This window comes from Sorex araneus, chromosome 8, assembly GCF_027595985.1.
Source record: "Sorex araneus isolate mSorAra2 chromosome 8, mSorAra2.pri, whole genome shotgun sequence".
Classification (NCBI taxonomy): Eukaryota; Metazoa; Chordata; class Mammalia; order Eulipotyphla; family Soricidae; genus Sorex; species Sorex araneus.
Window position 1 is genome coordinate 31,770,619 of NC_073309.1, and position 15,983 is coordinate 31,786,601.

Genomic DNA, 15,983 nt, shown 5'->3' on the forward strand with positions numbered 1-15,983 from the left:
TCATAGTTTGGAGCCAGAGCCACCCGGATAATTTAGTCCTGGGTTCTTGACCCACAGTAAATGTGAGATGAAAAATTTTGAGTGTAATTTCTACAGCACAGTACTAGATGATTCATGTAAACTCCAAAAGTTAAAAGTGACAGATCCTAGGACATGTAGGGGACTGTTCCAGGGAGTTAAAGACAAAAGAATTAGGCAAAAAAGTTACACAAAACTCGCACGTTAATGTCTATCATACTATAGAGAGTATTTTCCAATACAAAAAAAAAATGTGTTTGCGGTGGCAGACCAAGAGAATGGGTATGTTTCCGATTTGGGGGAGGGAAAGTTCGAAAAAAAAGCAGAGAGGATCAAAAAATACTTCACAGGCAGAAAAAGCTTCCTGTTTTGGGTTACAAAGAAGCCACACTTAAAGGTTAAAAAAGCCACAACAAAGGAGTCTGAGGGTAGCCAGACAGATTATTCCTCCGGGGGCAACTGCATTTTGAAAAAAGCTAGCCTAGAAAATGAGTGGGGAGCAAAGAGACCAAGAGCTGGCAGTGAGTGACAGGCACTCAGAAACCCTGAGGATGTCACACACCCTCTCAATAGGCACTCAGCAGACTTGCTGAAGTGACAGGGTTACCTTCCTCTGTCCGGCAGGTGTTTTCCTTTTTAACAAAGTTAAGTTTTATTTTGTCTTTTATGCTGGTTTGAAAAATGATGGTTGGCAAAGTATGTTTTAGGAGTACCATTTCTTAGTATGCTTAGTGCAGTGGAGTCAGGCACATTCACAAGCTGGAGTGTTCTAGAAGCCTTTGGGTCAGGCCTTCTTCACTGATCCCCCTTCCTGCACCTCCCAAGCCATCTGTTCCTCTTGATCGGGACTTTGGGACTCTTGGGAACACTCCCTCCAAGGTGCCCTCCATTTGTTCTCATCAGCTAGCTACAGAAGCCCTCCCTTCAGTTTCCCACGGAGTTCAGAGTCTCCTGCCCCCACTCCCCGACCATTTGTCTCTCACTTTGAACTGTGTGCATCTCAGAGGGAACATCCCATCCTGCATATGGGACCAAGAGAAAATACACTCTCTGCTTTGTTCTGGGCCCAGTCTGTCAGGACTCGAGCTCCGTGGGTCCCCCTGCACGCCCCCTCCAACACCCCTAACCCAGTGTAAGGAAATCTTGTTTCTAAAGCTTTGTGATTAGGTGCTTGGTTCTTCCCAGGCTTAACAGACCAAACATCCCATGGCATTGGGAGTATAATTTAGAAATGGGCAAGACTGCCGAACGGAGAGAACTAAAGTTAGCAACCGAGAAATACCACTGTAAAATTCAAATATTTTGTTTTGAATTTTATTGTACTTAACTGAGAAGTTGTTACAAAGTATAAACCACAAAATGAAGGCTATTGTATTGACCTTCTTCTTCTTCCTCTTCCTTTTTTTTTTTTTTTTGCTCTTTTGGTCACACCTTGTGATGCGCAGGGCTTACTCCTGGCTCTGCACTCAGGAATCACTCCTGGCAGTGCTCAGGGGACCATATGGGATGCTGGGGATCAAACCCGGGTTGGCTGTGTGCAAGGCAAACAACCTATCCGTTGTACTATCACTCCAGCCCTGTATCACCTTCTTTCCTTGATCTCACTGGACTACAAAGGCAAACAAGTAACAGAAACAATAAATGTGAAAAAGCAACTCAGTAGAACTGACTGGCATCCAGAATGAACTACGGGCTGGCTGGAATCTGGCTCGTGTTCTCGCCTGCCCAGTGTACTGTGGTCAGCAGCAGCCTGAGGCCATCCATCGATCATGAGAGGACAGGCATGTTTGCACTGACGTCAAATCCTACTGCTTAGCAGTTACTGCTACTAACCCTTTATCCATCCTACAGAGTCTATTTTCCTGTTCACTGGGAAACAGGCAAGTTTATTACAATTCGTCTTTTGAAAAGAGCTAAATAGCAAGGGAGAGTGTTGAGGGAAAAATTTCTGAAGGTTTTTATGAACCAAATCACAAACTAGACAGCTCCAAAGACTATTTATGCAGATGATCATAAGTCATCACAGGCTTCCACCCACTGCCCCCACTTCATTTCGTGCTTCTTTTTGACATTTTCCTGGAGGTTCTATCTAGTGCGTTAAGGAAAAAAAAAATCATATTAAAAGAAATGATGAGAAAGAAAGATGGAAAAGCGGACCTTGTTTGCATTTCTAAAGACTGATAATATACTGATAAAATGTCATTAAAAAATAAATCAAGATGATTCTAAATTGTGTTTGTTTGGGGATTATTCCTGGCTCTGCGCTCAGGAGTGACCCCTGTGGAGCTTGGGGGGCCATGCGTGCTGCGGGGGATTAGAACAGGGTTCGCAGAATGCAACCCTAGTTAACCCCTGTATTATCTCTATGACCCTAGTTCTGAAAATTTTATGGATACTTTAAGGGCCAATTACAATAGCCACTGTAATCCTGAAGAACATAAAGACCGGAGGACTTACAGTACCAAATAGCATGATTATGAGATACAGTCATGCTGAAACTATTACTGCTACTACTTCTATTATGGTGCTGATCCTCGAAATTTTATTCTGGACCTACAGAACCTATCCATTTAATCATAAGTTTGCTAGATTTCCTGTGGCTATGCATAGCCAATGGGGCTGGAGCGATAGCACAGTGGTTGGGCTTTCGCCTTTCATGCGGCTGACCTGAGCTCAATTCCTACGCCCCTCTCGGAGAGCCCGGCAAGCTACCGAGAGTATCGAGCCCGAGCCCTCGAGGCAGAGCCTGGCAAGCTACCTGTGGCATATTGGATGTCAAAAACAGTAACAATAAGTCTCTCAAAGAGAGCCGTTACTGGTGACCGCTCGAGCAAATCGATGAGCAACAGGATGACAGTGACAGTGATGTATATAGCTGAGATCCTGACGATCAATTTACTGCTTTAAGTAATGTTTCTTTTATTTACTTTTTATGCCGTAACTGTAGTGCCTGGCGAACACAGATCAAAGCTGGGTTTCCTGCATGCTAAGCGTGTGCTCAGTCTGTTGAACACACTCCCCGATGTGTAAGTAGTATTTTAAGTTTAGTTATTAATAATATTTTAAAAGTTATTGTGTATACAGTTTATTTATTATGCTCATCAATTAACTGTAATTTGTCTTTTTATTGGACTGGAGCGATAGCACAGTGGGTAGGGCATTTGCTTTGCACGTGGCTGACCCAGGTTCGATTCCTTCATCCCTCTCAGAGAACCCGGCAAGCTACCGAGAGTATCCCGTCTGCAAGGCAGAACCTGGCAAGCTCCCCATGGCGTATTCAATATGCCAAAAACAGTAACAACAAGTCTCACAATGGAGACATTACTGGTGCCCACTCGAGCAAACTGATGAACAACAGGACAACAGTGCTATAGTGTCTTGTTATTACAACCATTTTTTTCAAGTGACTTCTATAGGAATAAGAAATAACATTTTAAGATACATTAAGATTTATGTAGTTTCTTTCTTTCTTTCTTTCTTTCTTTCTTTCTTTCTTTCTTTCTTTCTTTCTTTCTTTCTTTCTTTCTTTCTTTCTTTCTTTTTTTTGCTTTATGGGCACACCTGTCCATGCACAGGGGTTACTCCTGGCTCGTGCACACAGGAATTACTCCTGGCGGTGTTCAGGGGACCATATGAGATGTTGGGAATTGAACCTGGGTTGGCTGCATGCAAGGCAAATGACCTAGCCACTGTGCTACTGCTCCAGCCCCTTTGTAGTTTCTTAAGAAGTGATATTTCTTAAAAATAACAGAAACTGTTCCGTATTCTGAGAAATAACAATAATCCTCTACTGAAGGTAAGTTTTGAGGGAACTAATACCACTGATTTAAGCAAAATATATGGCACATAACTACTTGAACAAATGGAAACTTGCCTAACTTTCAGAAACATATTTATGCAAAACACAAGACCTTTGTACCCTTGAAGAAAGGCAGACAAAGGAACAATAAAACTTTAGTCATAAACTTAAAAAAAATTTTTTTTGAGCCACAGCCCATGGTGCTTCAAGCACACTCCTAGCTCTGCACTTAGGGATCACTCCTGGTGAGTTCGTAGGTCATATGGGGTCCCAGGGATTGGATCTGAGTTGGCTGTGTGCAAGGCAAGTGTCATACATGCTGTTCTATTGCTCTGACACCTAGCTACATGCTTTGATCTTTCAACACAACTAATAACCCAGAAAGGAAAAGGGTAATTCAAAAGACACTAATAACATTCATAAAAACAGGAGTGCTTTAATGTAATAATAACTCCCATGCTTTTAATTAAGTGACTGAAGCCATAAATATTCCTCCCTTCACACATATCAACTATAGATCTCCTGTCTTTTGAACTGAATTATTTGTCCTGTTTAACTCAGTTAAGATGCTACAAACATGAAGATAATTATTCAGAGGCCAGTGTTTCTGGGCTGTTCCAGTGAGTTCTGTTCAATACTCTAGAGGTTTCTGCCGATTTGAAGCTTGAGGCCTGGCTTTTCTTCCTGGCAACATCTTTATGTCCAACAATATTTCCAACATTCAAAATAACTCCCTCACCACATTACTTAAAATTTCTACAACTGTCTTATTTTATACTCTAATTTTAAATAATTTATTGCTTAATGTGTTACAGATAAACTTTCAGTTGCTAAACAAGCATCATTTGAATTGCATGGGATGAATACGTAACACAGACATTTTGGTAATAAGTTTACTTTTGGCTTGGCTAAGGTCATAAATACCAATTTAGGATACTTTAAAAATTATCTGAAGGTCGCTCTCTGCTGAGATGCGACCTGGGTGGTCACACGTTTGTGTGGCCACTCTGCGGCTGATCGACCACGATCTGGAGGCCAGTTAGACTACTTTTGGTACCAGCAGCTGCTTGCAGAGATATCTCTAGACTGTGAACTAAGCCATAACCCCACACTGGTCGAGGACGGGAAAGGTCTTTATTTCTCGGCTCTTTTTCCCTTTTCGGGGAAAGACGACATGGCGTTCACCATTTTATAAGGACCATTAAGGAGGTATGAACTTGGAGGCGCGGGAAGGGGAAAAAAAAAAAAGAGGTATGAACTTGCAACAGCGGGACGCATGTGTGACCTCGGGACAGGGGCGATACCGGCGCGCTCTCCGCCGAGATGCGACCCGGGTGGCCACACGTTTGTGTGGCTGCTCTGCAGCTGATTGACCACGATCCAGAGGCCAGCTAGACTACTTTTGGTACCAGCAGCTGCTTGCAGAGATGTCTCTAGACTGTGAACTAAGCCATAGCCCCATGCTGCTCCAGGAAGGGAAATGATGCAATTTCTAACATAAATTTCCCTGGACTTAGTTACTAAAATACTAAAATACAGAAATTTCAAACTGCGTGGCTGCTATTGCGGCTGCACAACTTCATATCTCTTCATTTTCAACAATGGAAAACTAATTATCAAATGCTTCCTTTTCAGCAGGGCTGTTTTTTTTTTTTTTGAAAACTCCAACAATAGTGAGTTTTGTGTTGACACATGGAATGTAATCAAAGTAAAGAGAAAGTGAAGTGAAATTTATCAGCTACACAGGCGGGGGTGGGGAGTGGGGGGGTGGGAGGCATTTTGAGGGTTTTGGTGGTGGAATACATGCACTGGTGAAAGGATGGGTATTCGAGCATTGTATAACTGAGACATAAGCCTGAAAGCTTTGTAACTTTCCACAGGGTGATTCAATAAAATAAATAAATTAAAAAAATTATCTGAAGGAGAGTCATTTATAATAACTTGAGAATGTTCTACAATATTAGCCAATGTAGAATTTTAATTCTTCTAATGAATGACAATAAAATGTTAATAAAAGTAAAGTCATTCCTAAAAGACCAGTATTAATCCAGATTTTTCACTTGAATTTGTCAGATAATCTGCTTGACTATGTTATCATTTAAAATCTGAGTTTTGAATCATAAATTTAAAAAAGCAAATGTTGGGTGCCAGAGTCACAGAACAATGTGAAGAGCGCTTGCCTTGCATGCAGCCACCTGGTTCAATCCTGGCATCTCATACGGTCTCCTGAGCCTTACCAGGGGTGATCCTTGAGCACAGAGCCAGGGGAAAGTCCTGAGCCTTTCTGAATGTGACACTCCCTATCCCTCCTTCTCCCTGCCCCCCCCACACAAAATCAACATTATCACGAAAAACTATTTTTCACATAGTTCACAATCTGAACAGCTTCTTGAATATTTCTGAAGTGTGTATGTGTGTGTGTGTGTGTGTGTGTGTGTGTGTGTGTGTGTGTGTACTTTCAATAACATCAATGGCTTTACCATTTATGGGAATTTAGGAATTTAGGCTCACACCTCCTATATGTATGTAACTATGACCACTTTCTGGATTGTACTTATTTTTTAATATTTGGGGACGGGGGGTGGGGTGGGGGGGTGGGGAGATCTGCCAGAGCCAGTGTTGCTCAGGGCTTACTCCTGGCTCTGAGCTCAGAGATAACTCCTGGTGTGCTCAGCCATATGTGGTGCTAGAACAGAACCTGAGTCAGCAGTGTGTGGGCCAAATGCCCTACCCACTGTATTATCACCCTAGCCCCTAGTTTTTAATACTTTTTAAAGAAGTGTTTTTGGGGGAACTGTACATAGCAGGGTATACTGTTGTCTCTGAGCACAGAGATTATGCCTGATGTTGCTAGGAGGGCCATATGTGTGTGGGAAATTGAACTGGGGATCTTCTATATGCCAGACAAGTAAGTGGCTTATCCCCTTTTCTATCTCTCAGGTCCCATTTGGGTCATCTTTAAAATACAAAATATACAAAATATAATCAGATATTAGAAATATGGTAGTAGATATGTATATATGTACCTATAGCAATATTTAATTATGCCACGTTTCCTTTGACAGTAAATCCCTCTGAATGTATTACTGCAAATTCGAAGACATCAACTAAATTCCAAGCACAATTTTTGAGATGTGTTTAAATAAATTTTTCTTTCTGGCTTTCTATTGCATCACATGATAAAAACAACAAGACACAGACTGGATTTGCAGTTTAGAGCCAGAGCACAAGAGGAGTGTTGTTAAGAATACAAAGGAAACTCAAGAGGCTCTATGCCTTACACTTAAAGGAAAAAAACCTCCTAATTCTCCATTGTTACTGTGAGCTCCCTCCAAAGTGCCATTATTTATTTATTTATCTGTTGCTTTTTGGGCCACACTCAGCAATACGCAGGGCTTACTCCTGGCTCTGTACTCAAGAATCATTTTTGGCAGTACTCAGGATATGTGGTGCTGGGAATAAAACCAGAGTCGGCCACGTACGAGGTGAGTGCCGTATCTGCTGCACTATTTCTCTGGCACCCCAAATTCCATTCTTTATAGGTTATCACTCCTTAGAGCAAATATAAAAACTTCAGATTCCTAGAACACAGTGATCTAAACACTATTTTTTTTTTTTAATTTTTAAGCTTCCTTTCCAAAATCCTTTCAGAGGACAAAATTAGGAGATAAATTAAGTGTAGGTTGTGTAGATAAATTAAGTGTGGCTTGATAGTTAAAGCACATGCCAATAAGACCTTGGTTTGGCCCCTGGGTCTGCCAATATGAAAAAGAATAAACCCACATGAACAAAGAAGAATAAAGAATACAACAGCTGGTAAGAGATGGTGACATCGTTTTAGAAAACAGCGCGTACAGACATGGAACGACAAACACTTTGTCTGCTAACGTCTGTGGGGACAGTTGGGTAAACTATAAATTCTGTAAAGTTGCAGGAATCCAAAATACTCTGGAAGTAGAGGAGTTGGGTCTAAACACAAAGAACTGTAAAGTCCACATAAGAAGCAATTAGAGCTTAAGGTTCAGACCCCTGCTCTATGTAACTAAGGCACTAACCCTCTTCAACTCAACAGGAGGTGGAAGGTTTCCTCTCTGGAGCAAATGAACGGTGAACAAGGTGTAGGTGTGAAGCATCATACTGAAAATGAAGGGTAATGTGGAAGTGGAAGTCTACTCTTTCGGTGGTTCTCCTATCATATGCAGAGTACTTGGCAACTTAAGGGAAAAAAAGCATCTGTTCCACTAAGGCCATCACAAATTATGGTTCTTTAGTCTACATTTACCAAACTCCTTTCTATAAAGAGTTACACCAATGGTAGCAATTTAATAAATCTTCTTACTATGAAATAAACCTTCAATTTCTTACTTCTGAAGCCAGGCCTGTTTACTTTTGGTGTTTTGGCTACAACCAGCAGTGCTCAGAGGCAAGTGGCAGTGGGGAGCATCATATATAAGTGCTGGGAATTTAAATTGGGGTTGACAGGATGCAAGGCTAGCTCCTTATTCCCTGTACCATCTTCTCTGGCCCCGAAGTCATGTTTTTTAAAGCAAGTTCGTAATGTGGACGAGAAAAGTCAACATTGTATTAATTCTTCTTTTTTTTTTTTTTTTCTTTTTGGGACACACCTGGCGATGCACAGGGGTTACTCCTGGCTCTGCACTCAGGAGTTACTCCTGGCGGTGCTCAGGGGACCATATGGGATGCTGGGATTCGAACCCGGATCGGCCTCGTGCAAGGCAAACGCCCTACCTGCTGTGCTATCGCTCGAGCCCCAACATTGTATTAATTCTAAGCATGGAATCCTCCTCTTCCATTTCTTGTTACCACCTCCACATTTTTTTAAAATGAAAAATAATTTAAATTTCATCTGTGTATCGAAGAAAGTATTTGAGAAATCCAAAATTTACACATGAAGCTATTTCCAAAGTACTGCACTATGATTTTTTTTTAAACTGTTATAGTAACCTCCTATGTCATAATTACTGAAAGATAGAAGGCTCTTGATAAAATACATCAAACATCGGTTCACTCAACCACTCACTGGATGCGATTACTAGTGGTGCGTGCCTTAGTACGTTCTATTGCAGCAAGTGCTACCCAATCCCATCCCTCCCAAACCAGACTTTCTGAGCCCTTAAACCTCCAACTACCAAGTCTGAGGACACCAGGCCTAGATTGTGACGTGACTGACCTTCTCCCTCAGTCACGTCAGGACGGTCCAACTTGGCCTCTTTATGCTGTCCTTCTGCTACCTTCACGGCAACAGCTCGGCAAATGGCACCAAATTTCCGATCCAGAGACCGAACCCCCGCCTCTCTGGTGTACCTGTCATCAAAGAAAAGTATCTTATTTTTAGCTAAACACTTATCTGTAAAAATACATGTGATTAATACTTATAGTCAACAATCAAGTTCATTATCTTTTATGAATACCAGTTTCCTCACGGAAAAATCTCTAATTTATGCTATTTCTAAAATCTATTACCCTAGATTTTAAAAAAAAATGAATGGTTGGTTCTCCAACTTATATTGCCAGTATAAATTTGGCAGCACACGAAGTAGCATTTAAACCTAATGTATAAGGAGTTTTTTTAAAATTGGTCAAATTAAGAAAATTCTAGGTAAATGCATCATGTTTGAAATATTGCTGAAAGAGAAAAAAAAACTTCTTTGCAAATTAAAGTAAAAATATTCTGAGACAAGAATCATGTTTTCCTAGGAGCCATGCTAATTACCCCTATTCAGTGCATTTTCATTGAGGACATCTAAAGAAAGTGCTCAGTGATTCAAGAATCGTGCTTTTGTAAAAAAAAGACTTTAAATGTGGGAAGGCAGAGCTGTCTTAAAAATATATATTAGACTTAAATTTCATCAGCCACTTTATATAATAAAGCCTTATCTGGCCACCCAGATTTTGCCTGATTTGAATAAGCTGGATCAAATAGAGAATGCAATTTTATCTGAAAGAAATGAATTTTCTTACACAGTCATAAATCTGTTATAGAGTTTAAGGATACATATTTTAAAAGTTTTCAGGAAAGACAATAACAATTCTTGTCCAAATATCTTTTTTTATGTATCCCCCCCCCCATTTTTGGGCCACACCCAGCAGTGCTCAGAGATCACCCCTGGCTTTACTGGGGTGAGTGACTATACACAGTGCCAGAAACATGCAAGGCAAGTGTCTTACCTCCTGTACTATCTTTCTGGTCCCTAAATATTTTATAGGAGGACATAGGAATAATTTGATGATTTATGTGAATTCAATAAAAGAAATAGGAGATTATAAAAATAAAGTCATATGGTATAACTGCCTATCACTTCAATAAGAAAGAAAACAGGAAAGTATTTTAAAAATAAACTGGGGCCAGAGAGATGAAAGCTCAAAGGGCTAATGCACATGCTTTTTTTGGGGGGGGGTGGGTAGAGGGCTGTACTTGGCTGTGCTCAGGGCTTATTCCTGGTGTCCACTCAGGTGGTGCTGAGGGAACTCTAGGGAGCACAAGGTAAGTGCCTTCATTCCTACACTCTCCTCCATCCTCTAATGCATATGCTTTGCATGTGGGAGTCCTGGGTTTGACCATGGCCTCCCAGAGCACTACCAGGAGCTACTCCAGAACACCAAGCCAGGAGTAGCTGGAGCATCACTGGGTGTGGTCCAAAAGAACGACAATTACAAATCAAACATACCATCATGTAAAAACAAACAGAAAACCCTAATGTAGATCCCTAGACAAGTATCTGATCAACTCAGATGAAAGGGTCTGGACAATAGATAAAAGAAAAGGGACTGAGCCAGTTTATATAATAATCCCATGAATATGCAGAACTATTACCAAGAAGTTCAGAATGAAGTAGAGCTTGCCAAATATAACAAGTGGGACAACAGCAAATTACACTTTTAAAAAGCATCTACAATAATAATGGGCCAGGGAAAAAAATGCAAAGAGTGTAGCATTAACAGATAACTAAAAGGAAATACATTACTAACCACTACTTCCTAATTTGTTTTTTTTGGCCACACCTATCAGCACTGGGGTACAAAATAGTGTTGGTGACTGAACCTGGAATTCCTGTATGCAAAGCATGTGCTCCAGCCCTTTCAGCTATTTCCCTATTTAGTATGTTCAGTGATTTCTCCCTAGTTAGTATGTTTAAACTGAAATGAAAAGACTCACAGTATCAAAACAGAACTGGCTGGTAATTTTTATAACTTGAACATGAAGACACTATTGATGTTGATTTTCAGAAGCCACAAAACCAATATACTGGATGATATCAAGACAAATACATAAATGCAAACTTCTACACTTAGCTTTAAGACCTCTACTTCTAAATACAGAATGGGATGGAGGAAGCTTAGCAGAAATTCATCTGGAAAAGAACTAAAGATATAAGTTAATTGTAAGTTGGACAGGCAAAGTCTCTGAAAAAAGCTAAAGTCTGCACCTGGTGATGTAGTCTAAGGGCGGGAGCATCCCCTGTACACGTGGAAGTCCCAGGTGCTATCCCTGGCACCAGATGAATTACAACCTGGTAATCCCAGAAACCAAACCCTGAGCACCACCAGATGTGACCCAAAACCAAAACAAAAAGCTGAAAATCTTGAAATGCAGTCATAAAATAATATAGTCAGATTTAAAAAAAAATAATTTTTTTTATTAGTGAACCACCATGAGTTACAGTTACAAACTTATGAGCTTTCATGATTGCATTTTGTTTACATCCCTCCACCAGTGCCCAGTCCCCTCCACCAGTGTTCCCAGTATCCCTCTCACCCTCCCACCCTAAAATTCATCTTCTTATACCATAAACTAGTTAAGGGTATATCTGAAATACAAAGCTCTACTCAGGGCATTTAATTTTATGAGGAATGATGATATCACAGGAATCATTTAGAAGAAAACCAGTCAGGAAGGTTGAAGTGTTGGAAGTGGGTCAAGAAGAAGGTAGAGAGGAGAGTTTAAAGTTTAGATTGAAGATGATGACATTTGTGGATGTGGACCAGAAAGAATTAATTAATTTCTATTTTTGTTTGAGCTATCCCTGGTGCTGCGTTCAGGGTTGACTCCTGGTGGGGCTCAGGTGGCACCTGGGACTGAACTCGGGGTGGTTGTGTAGAAGGCAAGTGCCCAACTTGCTATAATATTGCTCCAGCTCAAGAATCTTTTTTTTTTTTTTTTAATGGCAGAAGGGCTTCACAGGGAGGACTTATCTTTAAATTTCAGGTATTCTTAAAGGGCAGAATTAGAAAATTATAGGGAGGTGAATATAAAGATTATCTGTATAACAAATAACATTTTCTCGCCATGAAGTAGTTAGCAGTAAACACTCTAGCACTGAAAGAATTCAAGGAAACTAATGACCCTGGAGGTAAGCATGTCTAGATAACTCCTAAAATTCCTTTCCCTCTTCCAGAATATTAAAGGACTATGTTCATGACAAAAAAAAGATGAAAAACTTTGTCTTAAGCCCAGTTGGAATGGCAAATACTTGTAGTACTTTTTAAAATATTAAAACCTCCCGGAGAAATTAACTAATTTATACGGGTTTTAATAGCTGATGTTCTGAGTTAACATATATATAATTATGGTATCAGAAAGAAAGTGCAAAAAGAAGTAGGGATTATTTTTCAGGGGTCATTATTATTCAGATTCAGAGAAGCTAGAGTTAATTTTTTCTATGCCTCATACAGCTGGGGAAGCTATCAAAAAGGTTAAATGACTTGCTGACAGTTACTCACAAGCACTGCTCTGGGTGTTATCTGGACTAATGATGTTGCTGGTTGTTGAAAGACTTTGGCATATAAATCACCTAATTTATTTCTCCTGGCATTATCCACATAATAAATCACAACTCAAAAACAGGAACCCCCAGTTCGGATTTAGTCTTACTGTTACGGATATAAACTTAAGCAGGCTTCCTTCTGTAAGAAGGGCTGACTTGGATCAGAAAGCTGTCGACTGGCCAAACTCAAAAGTGGAAGTCCTAAATAGAAAGATCCCTTCTCCTAAAATACAGCAGTCACTGGGCAAGGGTTGCATGAAGAGCACTTGGCAGCCTGAAACAAACTGCCAGATGATGCAATGGATCTGTAATACTGAGTCAGAAAAACTGTGAGAGGTTATTGTAGATAGAAATTCTCAACAGGGTATATTTTCCATTCAATCATGTGATCTATAAATTAGACTTGAGCAAAGTTGACTCAAATCATTTATGTACTGCTTGCCACACGCTCAGGTATTTAGTAGTTGATTTGGGAAAAGACTGTTCCTGTTGTCCCGGTATTAATTCTGATTTACAGTCCTTAAAAGGGATTATTCAAAGTCCCTTAAAGGGGCCAGAGCTATAAAACAGTGGGCACGGTGTTTGCCTGGCAGGCAACCCCCAGATTCAATCCCCAACACCCACAAAGGTCCCCCGAGTCCTGTCATTTATGAGCCAGGAATAAGCCTTTGAGCCCCACCAGATGTGGCCCCCAAGCCAAAAACGACTCTCAAAGAGAAAACTCTGAGCAACTGAAAACAGAGACCTGAAAGCAACATCTCACTTCTTAAAGAGACTTGACAACTTTCAAAATCGTGGTCACAAAATATATCTTTGTATTTTCCATACTTTTGTTTTAGATGTACCAACTTAATCTCTTCCTTTTGCTACTGTGAAAAGTTGCAAATCTCATTCAACTAAAAGTCCTTAGTGACAAAAATAGTCTACATGTTTTTAATCTATAAATTGATGCCAATAGTTATGAAGATGGCTGCCGGGAGTATGTTAGAGAGAAATGGGTGTTACAGGTGGTCAGCAAAGACACCTCCTTTCCCGGCTTGAGCATTCACAGAGCCTCGAGACAGCGGACTGACCTGGTGATGATGTCGAGAGTAGTGGCCTGGGGAATCTGGATCTGCTGAGGAGTCAGCCCATGTTGCTCCAGTTGCTTTGGGATCAGGTGCCTGTGGGCGATCTCTACCTTCTCCTCCTGTGTATACCCTGGAAATGAAGTTAGCGTGTTTTATAATCATTCGCAGGGCTTCTGCTATTTTAAACTGCTATTTTTTTTTAAAAAGACTTAGATATAGATTACATGGATCTGGAAATCAGAATAAATTTTAGCATTATTTCAATTTAAATTATAAGCAGAATTTAGATGATAAGCAGAATTATAATTAACTTCTAATCAGTAATTGTTAACATTTGCAAAATTTTCACAAACAAGTAAATACTTTCATAAGCATTGTTTTTTAAAAGCTTTTTGATAAGTGCATCTCTCAAAAAGAAAATCCACAAAGATCCTTAACTCAAATATTGTGAAATTTTATTATTTAATAGGAAATACATTTCTTTAGGGATAACATATCAAAGAGATAATGTACTTGAAATAGAGGCCAGAGCAATAGTGCAGTATGTAAGATGCTTGACTTGCATGCACCTGACCTGGGTTTGATCCCTGGCATTACATATGAGCCTCATCAAAAGCGATCCCTGAGTGCAGAGCCAGGAGTACTAACAGGTGATGCAAAATTCCTGAGTACTAACAGGTGATGCAAAAACCAAATATATATATATATATATATAAAAAAAATTTAACACAATAAAAAAATAGTCAAATAGGTGTGGGTTCCCAAAAAACACTATAAAGGAACTACTTCCTAAACTGATTTTAAATATTTTCTACCCAATGTGGTTACAGATATTATTTACATATTTCAAAGATCTATGTTTTCATTCAAAAGTCTCGATGACTAAATATATTTGTCTTCACATCCTGCAAGTCTCTTTCCATTTTCTTTCTTTTCTGGGGATGAGGGGCTGGAGATTAAGTCCACAGATTCATCTCATTCTCTTATCTGGCATGCATATTAAAAAAATTATCAAAATATCAAAAACCAAAAGCTACATTCTCCAGCTGCTCCTTCTAATGAACAAGCAAAAATTAAAAGGATGCAGGTGTATGTGTGTGTGTGTGTGTGTGTGTGTGTGTGTGTGTGTGTGCAGGGGAGAGGGTGGTCAGAGGGGGCATAGTGGGTAGGGTTCCTGTCTTACATGTGGCCAATCTGGGTTGGATCCTCAACAACTCCATATAGTCTCCAGAGCCCCACCAGGAGTGATCAGTGACCCCTGAACCCAGAGTCAAGAGTAAGCCCTGAGCACTGGTGGGTGTAGCCGAAAAACAAAATTTAAAGAATGAACTGGTATCTTCTGAATACAAAAGTGACATCAGGAACAAAGAAACAGATGAAATAAGTAACATTAGGAACCTTAAAAGGAAGGATAAGCAACTCTACAGGAAGATGACATCTTGATCCGCTCACTTCATAATAGTGTATCTTAGACATTTGCTGCTCTGATTTGGCATTTGCGTGCAGTTGACTCTCATTTGTTATGCATTTTGATCTTATATATAAAAGCAGCTTTCTAACTGCGCCATATTTAAAAACCAGATATAGTAACCTGCAGGTTCCCTGGATAACTAAGAAATCCAATTATCATTCACTTAATAGTAAAAAATATATTTCTGAAATAGATATGAGTCTAAATGTATTTAGATTTTACTCTCATTTTCATTTTTTATAAACCCCCACTGATATTTGGCCTCTACTAGGAAAAATAATAATAATAATCAATTAAAATAAGGTTAAAAACAGTGAGGATTTATTTATTGTTAGTAACTAGTAGTCTTATACATGCCAGTGAAGACATGATGAAAAAGTATAACCTATTAGATTCAATGAAAAGGAAGTGAAAAAAATTTATTTAAAAAATGTTTGAGTATAGTTCAGGTAATAGTTACTATAGAATTAATATTTATTTTTGCTTTATTTTAAATTTCTCATTATTATAGCTATTTACATTGTGGATATGAAAATAGTTTTATAATATGTTTATAGTTTTGATGTACAAAGTCACTGTACTTTTACCACCACATGAAAGTACCCAATTATTCTCTACCTCTATTATTCTACTTCTCTCACAAGAAGTAAAACTTTTTGAGGGAGCCTTCTTAGATAACACCCAGTAACGTTCATGGGTTACTCCTGGCTCTGAGCTCAGGAATTACTCCTGGCGCTGAGGGAGGCTTTTTGGATAACACCTAGTAATATTCAGGGGTTACCCCTGGCTCTGAGCTCAGGAATTACTCCAGGCGGTGCTCAAGGAACCATATGAGATGC

At 39.7% G+C, this 15,983-nt stretch overlaps 1 protein-coding gene across 1 annotated transcript in view; it reads right to left on the reverse strand.

Moving 5' to 3' along the window:
• The window catches only part of LONP2 (lon peptidase 2, peroxisomal), a 100,037-nt gene that overhangs the window by 27,763 nt on the left and 56,291 nt on the right, over positions 1-15,983 (reverse strand). The window contains exons 10-11 of the mRNA XM_004600685.2: positions 13,677-13,803; positions 9,009-9,142 (exon numbers count right to left, since the gene is read on the reverse strand). Coding sequence (XP_004600742.1) covers positions 9,009-9,142; positions 13,677-13,803 — 261 coding nt within the window. The remainder of the gene's footprint in view (positions 1-9,008; positions 9,143-13,676; positions 13,804-15,983) is intronic.